General features: G+C 37.0%; 1 protein-coding gene across 1 annotated transcript; it reads left to right on the top strand.

Moving 5' to 3' along the window:
• The first annotated feature begins 380 nt into the window (after positions 1 to 380).
• Positions 381 to 9,304, top strand: LOC116087712 (dynactin-associated protein-like). Its single transcript, XM_031366338.1, has 3 exons — positions 381 to 445; positions 4,968 to 5,132; positions 8,752 to 9,304. Exons 1-3 carry the CDS (start codon positions 389 to 391, stop codon positions 9,259 to 9,261), a joined length of 732 nt encoding a protein of 243 aa, XP_031222198.1. The 5' UTR covers positions 381 to 388; the 3' UTR covers positions 9,262 to 9,304.
• The last annotated feature ends 1,316 nt before the right edge of the window (positions 9,305 to 10,620 follow it).

Genomic DNA, 10,620 nt, shown 5'->3' with positions numbered 1-10,620 from the left:
AAGTGATGGCAGCTTCTACATCAGAAATCTGTTTAGGGTTGGCATTTGTCCTGAAATAAAAGGCAAGTGCATAAAAGAGGAGGTCAACAAGAATAATTATGGAAAATGTTCAAGGATTTTGTGTCCTGAGTGTTGTAAGCATTCTCACAACAGCACTGAGGTAGTATGGATCTTTTGTGTGTCTGTAATTAATACTTCGTTTCCTCCTCTGAGGTGGATCCCATTCTAGTGAATAATTATATATTATTTACTTTAATCACACCTGCACGGATGCATCGTAATGATTTCCACAGTGTGCTTTAATTGTTTCTTGTGGCTGCAGATATAAAGGACAAGGAACTGTGGAAAATATTCTTGGAGTTAAGCTTGAGATATTTCCAGCTCAAGAATGGATAGAAAGCGTGGAAACTATGTAGTGAATGTGGAGCCCTCTGGAAAGCAGGCGGTGAGTATTGTCTCTCCATTTTTATATTTTGCTGACATTAAAATATTGTATGACATGCAAATAAAGAAAATATCTAATATAAAAAAGTATTGAATAAACTCAAAACCAAAAAATAAAATCTCACTTTTAGTGTTAATAACATGACATCTCTTTGCTCTTGTGTAGTCAAGATCAAAGGAAGTCATTCTGCCCCATTCCTTCTTTAGTTATGTAGTTTTTAAAAATTTCACATTAGACATTATTTTAAGTAATTAGAATTATAAAGTAGTAAGAATGTCTTGGTTACTATATGATATATAAATAATAATAAATGACTATATGATGTGTAAATAATAATAAATCATTGTTTATTAATTATTCCAATATACAGTATATAATGACATGTTATTATAATATAAATTCAAAATGTTCACTATCATCTGAACATAAATCGTTGATGACATTATTTGTGATTATATTTTTACAATGTGATGCTTTGGGTTTTAGGATTGATTAGTATGTCTCTTAAACTGCAAGCAATCAAACACAGAAACTTCTCAGACTGAAATTGTAGGTAGCCTTTGGTGCATTAGATTTGTTACTAAAAGTGTAAAAAAATGTTGATTTTCATTAAATATTGATAAAACAGAATAATCTTGGCAAAACCTCCATGATACCTTAAGTTAGGTATTTCTATAAGTATGAAAATTTTTAAAAGGTAACAGTTCAATGTTTAATGAAGAAAATTATAGATAATCCACCAGGCACATTTGTAAAAGTTTGAACTTACTTCCTAAAAGATGCTTATCTTCCTGAATGCTGTAAAACTGGAAATTAATAATACATAGTATTGGGAAAGAAATCTAAATATAGCTGTTTCATGTAAAATAATTATCTCTCTTTAAATCTTTTTTTATTAGATGTTTTCTTTATTTACAATATCTCCTTTCCCAAGTTCCCCTCCAAAAAAAAAAAAACCCAGAAAATAAATAAAATAAAATAACAAAAACTAAAACAAAGCCCTGTTCCCTCCCCCTCCCCCTGCTTACCACCCCACCCCCTCTTGCTTACTGGCCCTGGCATTCCTCTACACTGGGGCATAGAACCTTCACAGGGCCAAGGGCCTCTCCTCCCATTGATGACCGACTTGGCCATCCTCTGCTATACACATGCTGCTGGAGCCATGAGTCCCACCATGTGTACTCTTTGGTTGGTGGTTTAGTCCCTGGGAGCTCTGAGGGTACTAGTTAGTTCATATTGTTGTTTGTCCTAAGGAGCTGCAGACCCTTCAGCTCCTTGGGTCCTTTCTCTAGCTCCTTCATTGGGGAGCCTGTACTTAGTCCAATGAATGGCCGTGAACCTCTACTTCTGTATTAGTCGGGTACTGTCAGATCCTCTCGGGAGACACTTGCTGGCCTCCACAATAGTGTCTGGATTTGATGATTGAATATGGGAAGGATTCCCAGGTAAAGCAGTCTCTGGATTGTTCTTTCTAAATCACTTGTGTATGGTTTCCACAAATGCTTGTATATATATTTGTATCTGGTTAAATAATATTTGGTATAGGAACAAGGAATGGTATATTTTGAAAATTAAAATGAGAAGTTAAAATTACCTATGTAAAGAATAAGTGAAAGGAGTGTGAAGAAATACTGCCATGGCCACAAGGGGCTTTGGCAATCACCCTGCATGAAACATTTATAAGATACATCAGAGAGAGAATGTCTGCTTTTCAGTCAGTGATAGCGTTAACAAGGGAACACACAAACAAACAAACAACATCATCAACAACAAGCATTCTGGGAGACTTTTCATTCATGTACACACTAAAAAGATTTTTTTTCCATTTCTCAGGATGTTTCAGTGTTCTTTGCTGAAAACAGTGTCTCCTGTTTATCTGTCATCTTGATGCTTTTAGATGAGAATGCATTTTCATGTGTTTGTAACTATTCCTTCACTTTCTTCTTACAAGATGTACCTTGACAATAGCTGTTTCAGTTTACTATAGACATTTAAGTAATTCCTTCAATAACTTTTCGTTTGAGATCAAATTCAAATGTCATTACTTAAAAGTTGCTCCCAGATATTAAACAATAAAGAAGGTGGACCTAGCTGGGTCATTTTCGGTTAGGAATGCAGGGCTTATGCCAGTCCTTACAGAGTGAGGAGGTACCTACAGAATTTTCTCTGCCAGCTACAAGCATGCACATGCCAGTTGCCTCTGGTTATTGTTAGTTAATGCCAATTACATGATTCTATAGTAGCCACATTCCCTGGCTATTCCAATGTTGTAGACACCACTTACACAAGAACCAAAGCAACTTAACTCAGTAACATGGTCACCCAGGCTGCAATGTCTCTTCAAAACCGAGTCTACATTAGAGTTGTACTGCTGTAGTATGGACTCACTCATCACCTACTTGGAAAGGACTAACATTCAAAGAGGCAGAAAATACAGAGAAAGAAAACAGCCCATTGAACCAATTTTACTTTGTCTAAAATGTATCTTAAATTCATGGAGTTTGTCAGCCATGGCCAGCTAAATGAAACCAACACAGTAGAATCAGGTCAGTGCGACCAAGTCCACACCCCTCTCAAATGTGCCCAGTGAATAGCACACTTAATTTTCCTCATTAAACACAGATCTGTTGTCTTTAGTTCTTTGATTTTATAGTTACAGAAATACTTAACCGAATTGTTTTCAAAGAATCTTTGATTTTCTCAATATTTAGTAAAAAGTGTTCTTTTAATAATAGTTTTTAATGGGTCAACTGCTCCATGAAAGTCTAATCTGAACAGGTTTACTTATTTGTTTGTAGTTTGAAAGCTTTAATGGAGCTTTCAAGTTGTTGAACATCAATTTCGCATCTATTTAATAATAGGTGATTAAATCAATGTGATATAAAACAATTCCTAGTAGTATCCATAGTAATAAAATCATTAATGCCATCATCATAATGGCAGTTAACAGTGAATAAACACACGCTGTGCTAGACATTCACTTCTTTCCTCACTTACTCTCTTTCATTCAATCACCCCAGTAAATCTATGGCAGGTGACTAATGAAGTAGATTGAATTCAAGCAACAATGCCACCGAGTCCTAGTGAGACAAGTAAATATAATTTCCTGTGAGATGAAGAGTATCATGTAATTCATATACATAAATTTCTATGTGTGTGTGTGTGTGTGTGTGTGTGTATGTTATGATGCCTACAGGAGTATGCAGGTACACATGTGTGTGTGTGTGTGTGTGTGTGCAGAGACCAGATCAGGACATTAGGCATCTTTGTCTATTTCTATTTTATTATCTTGAGATAGGTTCTTCAATGAGTGGGAAGCTTACTGGTTTGGCTAGACTGGCTAGCCAGTGAGCTCTTTGGATCAATCTATCTCAGTATTCTAATGCAGGGGTTACTGAAAAAAAAAAACAAACGACCACACCCAACTTTTCTGTGGATTCTTGGGATTTAGACGTGTGTCCTCATGATTACATGGAAAGTGTTCTTACACATTAATTCCCCTTCCCAGACTCATGTAAGATTTAAAAACCCAAACAAACAGTCTCATTCTTTCGCTCACACTGCTTTTGGATTCATTATAATCCTCTTGTCTCAGCCTCCCTGATATTACTCCAAAGTACAGGCGCTGCCGTGGTTTTGAGAAGCAACAGAAACTTTTGCCCAATATCGTGGGCCTCCTGGATTCTCATGTTCATTGCCTTCTTTCCCTCTCTTCACTCTGCATTTTAATCAAGTGCACTGCCCCAAGGTTTTTTGCACAGATTCATTCATTTTAAATTCTCATTTATCCCCTCCTTTCCAACCTTTTGCAATTAAAGTAACTATTATCTTTGAATCTCCTTTGCCTCCCTGTTAACAAATACATTTCTTGAGAATGAACACTTTGTTGTAAAACTTTTTTTCTTCTCATACCTAAGGAGCACAAGCAAATACATATTATAAACTAAATAAACTATTTGTTCCTGACATGGAGTTACATTCCACTAGATACAGTTTGGTATCAATCGTGTGAAGGAGTTATTTGGAAATTTTTTCATGAGTGAAGAATAATACACACAATATGTAGTGTGTTTGCATATCATAGTGATATACTATCCAGAATCTGGTACAATGGGAAGGACAGTGCCCTTAATACTATATTGTCTAGGTTCAAGTGGACCCTATTGTGTAGTTATAACAAATCACTCAATTCCTTTGCTTTAGCATTCTTATTCCAAAAGGACCTGAGAAGGCTTATACCTGGTCAGCTATGAAAAAGCATAAATGTTCTACCTGCCTCAGTGGTTTGCAACATGAACATATTTAACCCTGGTATAATATAATGCAGGGGGGGGGATGATACACATTCTTCAAAATCAGGTTAAATATAGTAAGAAATCACCTATCTGGAATTTTTGTACTCAGAGAGTAAGAAAACATTTATTCCTTTCAAAGGTCAGACTTCACTTGTTTTTGTCAGGAATGTTTACGTTTAGAATTGCAGTCAATGGGATGTTTGCTTACTTGTGTTTCATCTCTGTAGCCAAGCATGGGTACACATGGCCAAGAAGCTCAGCATCCCTCATGTTGGCATCCACCTTCAAATGACATAACTGGAAATGTCTCCTCTAACTTGTCCGGGGTCTGGGTGAGCCCAGGAATCCTTGCACATTCAGAATGCCAGCACCCAGAGCCCTGCAGACCACAGGTAATATCTGCTGTAGCCCCTTTCTGCCGGTTTAGGTTGTGTTGTATCATGACATGCACTGAGCCTGCTCTTTCCCAGGCCATATGGTTAGGAAACTGTCTGTAGTCACATTTGTTGCATTCTCAGTTCTTTAAGAGAATATTGTTTGATAATTTGTTTTTACAGAACTAATTTCTAGTCCTGAACTCAAATAGTCACTACAGAAAAATAAACTAAATGAAAATCAAAGAAAAATGCATTGATCAAAGAAAAATATGTTATGAAATGTAAATATAAATATAAATATATGCTCTGAATAAACAGTTGAGGAGTGAGCAAAGAAGCAAACATGTTGGAATAGTGTTCAATTAGCTATTTAGACTTTGATAGGAAAGTTGTCTTATGTTAACCTTCATGAATCCTACTCTATGTGACTACTTGACTTTCTTGCATTGTATTCTTATACAGCCCCTAAAGCTTTGTATGGCACTCCATTGGAGCATGTTAGTTTTACCTAAAATCTGAACTGTCCTTTGTAACATTTCCACTACTTTTGGAAGTCAGACTCAGCTTTGGTTCCTGAGTCCATGTTCGATCAACTGAATTGCTTTTGCTTCACAATTCTGTCTCTAAGTATTCAGCCCCAAGACATAGGACCTTGCCTATAATTGACTGACACCATGTAGCAGTTGGGCTGGTTCCCCAGCTCCTGAAATCTCTCTTCTCTTCTACATAGTCTTGCTGTTTGGGCCAGTGCATTGCTTTGATCTGAATTTAGTTGTGGATAAAAGTGCCAACCCCTTAAATTATGTCAGGGGTAGTATGAAGTAATGACTAAAATTCAATAGATATATTTTCTTTGTACCAGTTAAGTACTCCATGCCAATCATAGAATTGAAAGAGTTCTTTGTAACTTCTAATCTGCTGGATTTAAATCTTGACTGCACAGTAGAATCTCCTGCAGTCCACATAAGACATATAAATAGATGATATTAAGCTTACATCAAAGAAGTCAAAGCTATAGATTGGAGATAATGCAAAAAAAAAATGTGGATCTGATGTGTAGGCAGTAATGACAGTGACCGACCTAAGGCCCTCATGGAGCATCTAAGGCCAAGGAAAATGAGGAGATTTTTAAGGAACTTATCATTTTTTGCTAGAGAAGCCCAAACACAAGAAAATGTTCATTCTTTGTTAGTTGTAGTATATTTCACTAAAGGAATCCTTTTAAATTTCCCTAAGGCAGTCTTATTGAGCTGTGCAAGATGCACAGCTTTGTGGTCATTGGCTGCTAGCTTTGGTTACACTGCTTTGTCAGGCTTACCTTGGTCTGGGTTGCCTGTCTCTAGATCTCATCTTGCTCCAGCTGTGTTGGTACCACTCCCGTTTTCATAAAACATCATGGTTTACATCTTGGATTTCTTCCATCTCTATGGAAACTCTAAGCCCTGGATTCTATTCCTTAAGGGACTTGTTCTCATCCAGGTGATAAGAAATAAAGCCTACAAACTACAACAATGACTGTAGTTTGGGAACAATCTCTCCAGTGCTGCAATAGTGGCATTTTTATCTTGAGTAATAACTAGTGTCTATCTAACTGGACTTGAAGCCCAGTCAGTTGGGGGCCATTAATGCCTATTCCTATAAGCATAGCCAATTACTCATGGCTTGAGAAGCCATATACCATGGGAGAGAACACACTACCATAAATACAAACTTTTGAGGAAGTTCTTTTCATTGTGTAGCTCCAGATGTTAAACCTGGGAGGAAAATAATGACCCTGTCATTCTGGTCTTATTAGGACCTACATAGTCACCTGGACATTAAAAATACAGAAACGTATAAAGCATATAAAAACAAATCATTATTGTAAGTTAATATATCACCTGACAATCAGCATTTCTTAAAGAACTGGGGTTTCTAAAATCAATTTTTAAGGCCATATACAGTATCATTCCTTTGCTAATGAAATAACTATTGACCGCTATTTAGTTATCAATACAAAAGTAAGAGCCAGAAGACACGACACCGTGTAGAAGGGTTACTATTTGGCATCATGTCTAGAGGACAGAAAATAGAAAAAGGTGATAGGTGAAGAACAAAAGTGACGTTCTCCTCTGGCCTATGCCAATGTTCTAACTTACAAGTAAGCATGGTCCAAGCACATTGAAGGAACAGAGCAGAGGCCCAAGTAATCCAAGGCTATTGCTTAGACTCAGGGCAGAGAAGAGGAAGGTTAGCATTAAGGAATATCAGTAGAGGTGGAAAGAAAGTGGGCCATTCTGGAATAGAGCAGAATGAGTTAAGAGGGCTTATCAACATGTTGGTATACTTCAGGGATGACACCCTTATACTAGTGAGTGGAACTGAATAGATGGGCTGGGGAATTTGATGAGAACCAAGAAGCTAGTCAGAATTCACTGGAAATGTATTACTATGTATGAACTGGAGGCATATGTGAGGCATCAAAGGAGTGACATCTGTGTTCAGTTGAAGGCTGGAGGATAGGCCTGGACTGGATATAACCTTGAGAGCCATTCAGTTATGAGTGGCAAAAATGAAAATATTGAAACTGATTAGAGGAGGCAGAAGTGACTCTCATTTCCCATGATTTGACTTATAATTAAAATTTTTGTGAAATATCACCTCCTTTATCTTCTACTGCACACAGTGACAACTTCACACAGTGGCTTATTGAAACCATTGTGATAGAAACTGAAAACAACTATGAAAAAAAAAAAGAGAAAGTTGCTGACTCCAAAGCAAGACTGAAAGTGATAAAGCATGGGCCCATTAACAATAAAATCTGAGCATAAATAATGAGCCTATAAAAGAAATTGTGAAGATTCTGGGGAATTGGGAAGAAATCAAGGAGACTGAAATACAACAGAAGAAAAAGAAATAGATGGCTCCAACAAAGAAGGAATGGTCCCCAGTGGCCATTGTTGCCAAAGGCTTAAGTCAGAAGAGGGCTTGTACATGCCAGTTAGATCTCAATGTGTGAGTGTGATGGATGGCTTGGTGGGAACCAATACCACATTGCTTTGAGTTGAAGAATGAGCAAATGCAGACACTGTATGTAGAAAATACAAGGAAATGTTGTTTTTCAGAGAAAGGGAAAAATAGCTAAGAGAATTTGGCATCAAAGGGGACTTGTTTGTGTATGTGTAAAATGGGGAAGATTGGAAGTGAGGTAAATGGTAGGTATTTTATCTGTAAGGAAGAGAGGGTAATAAAACCAAAAATGTTGCTGGAAAGGCTAGAGATCATGGCATACAAAGAACAGGTTAGGAGGTGTTAATATTGGGGGAATCTGGACTTATTTGGGTGCAAAATATAGAAAGAGTATCTATGTATCTACCCACCAGTTTCACTGTTAATCTAAAGCTGCCATAAAATACAAAGTCTGTTTCTTAAAAATTAAAAGAAAATATTAGAAAAGAGGTATTAAAAGGTTTGACTTTTCTAACATCTGGGAAAAGATGAATTACTTCCAACCTTGATATAACCAGGGTTTTTATGTCTAAAGTTCAGATACTTAGTGATTCAAAAAAAGTTATGAGTTGTGAGAAATAGAAAAGGTATGATAAATGATGAACAGTTTCCTTTATACCAATACTCTAACTTACACTTTTCATAGGTGGCTGGAAATAGCTGCGGTGACTGGTCTTTGTGGAAAGTCTTCCTGGCTTGCCTCTTAGCCTCTGTGCTAACAACAGCAATTGGAGTACTCATACTAAGCTTGGTGAATAGAAACAACTCCCCCATTGTTATCCAGTTATCGCCAAACACTGAAGCCCTAACAGTTACACCTCAAACAACCTCTACTACTTCCCAAACAACTGCAATCACTTCCACAGGGTTGACAACCACATCCCCTGAAGCTACAACCACAACAGCCACCTTAACTTCTACTGAACCAGCAGGGACATCCACTGCAGTGTCCACTGAAGCTAGTACCACAACAACCATGGCCATGACTTCAACTCAACCTGTGACCACAACAGCCACCACCACAACTCCATCTGTGCCCACAAGCACAGCCACCTCAACACAGCCCACAACCTCTCCTGCATCCGCGGAAACATCAGCCACAACCATTGATTCGACTCAACCTGAAACCACATCAGGCTCATTCAAAATCAAGTGAAACCACACCCACCGCTAGTGCTACAGAAGTTCCAGTTCCCAAATAACCCATCAATGAAGTGGTTATGATCATTGTTGCAAATGGGTCTCCATCTGGATCTTATAAGTCACAATTGCAACAGCTTCTTGAACCAAGATGCCACCACGTTGCTAAACCCTCTAACAGTGGAAGCCTCAATAGCACCAGATGCTACTGCAACTGAAAATTATTTGCCAGCCAAAACAATCATGACTTTCCTTATCATTTTAATGCAACCTTTGTTGACCTATATTGACAACCTCTACTACTTGCATTTAACCTACAACTATAATTTCTGTTTTGACTACAATAAAAGTGCTCTTTATTCCTCTTGCATAAGTTATAATCTCCACAAACACCACTTTTGATAGAATCACTATCAATCATAAAACAACTTATAGTACATCAAGTACACTTTCTCAGTTATCATTTCTATCAGTCATCTTGTAGTTACTTCCACACTGACTTTCTCCAAACTTTAAGAGCAGCCACCTCTTCCATACTAGTTGAGTTAAATATGTATCACTGACAGGTCTCAGGCATGCCCACAACAAGGATGCCAACTGCGGAATAGTAATTTGGACCACTATTAATACAATAGTCATCCCAACTTTCACAAATCCAACCCAGACTTTCTAAAAGTATCAAAATTTTTAATATGACTGAGCTTTTAAGTTATAAGAATCTGAACGTGGTTCTACAGCTTTAATAGCATAATTCTGCCCAGGCAAGTGATCCAGCTGGTTCACTCAGGTAGAAGGTCATTAAGAAGTTTCATATAAAATCTAGCAAATTTAGGCATTTAGATTTTAGTAGGTTTTGCTTAAGCTCATAACACTGCATTTCTCAGTGCATAAGTTACATTCATTAAATATAGAAGTTTTATACAGGGTAGATTTGCACAAATTTATTTATAACAATGTAAAAATTTAGATAATTGTTTCCTTTATGTTTTGTTGTTTCTTTATCCCTCTCTATATTGTAAATACCTCCTAACCTCTCATTGTATAACCTGAAGACTCAAGTCACAGACTGTGGATCTTTGAAAAAGATTTTGATTGGGGAAAACAAAAGTAATTATTAAACAACTCTGGTATACCAGGCTTTATTATAAAGGTTTTAAGGTATTTGGTTCAATTTCTATTTTTCACATTGTTCTTTTACCAAAGGGCAAATCTGTGACTCGACATTTTCTCTATTACCTTTCCTGTTCCAGTAACAGCTGAACTAGATAGGAATTTCTCAGCTTTAATATATTTAATTAATAAAATTTAGTAATTTTCATCTCCAAAGTAGTGGTACATTTGTTTAAGAAATTCATTGTCAAACTCTACTGTACTC

The sequence above is a fragment of the Mastomys coucha genome, unplaced genomic scaffold (assembly GCF_008632895.1).
Source record: "Mastomys coucha isolate ucsf_1 unplaced genomic scaffold, UCSF_Mcou_1 pScaffold13, whole genome shotgun sequence".
NCBI lineage: Eukaryota > Metazoa > Chordata > Mammalia > Rodentia > Muridae > Mastomys > Mastomys coucha.
Note: the sequence above shows the minus strand (reverse complement) of the source record. Positions and strands in the feature narration are given on the sequence as shown.

Excerpts from the sequence above, each read along its gene's own strand:
- LOC116087712 (XM_031366338.1), top strand. The coding sequence starts at position 389 with ATGGATAGAAAGCGTGGAAACTATGTAGTGAATGTGGAGCCCTCTGGA. Across the intron at positions 446-4,967 it reads AGCCCTCTGGAAAGCAGGCG|CCAAGCATGGGTACACATGG; the intron begins GTGAGTATTGTC and ends TCATCTCTGTAG. Across the intron at positions 5,133-8,751 it reads CAGAGCCCTGCAGACCACAG|GTGGCTGGAAATAGCTGCGG; the intron begins GTAATATCTGCT and ends CACTTTTCATAG.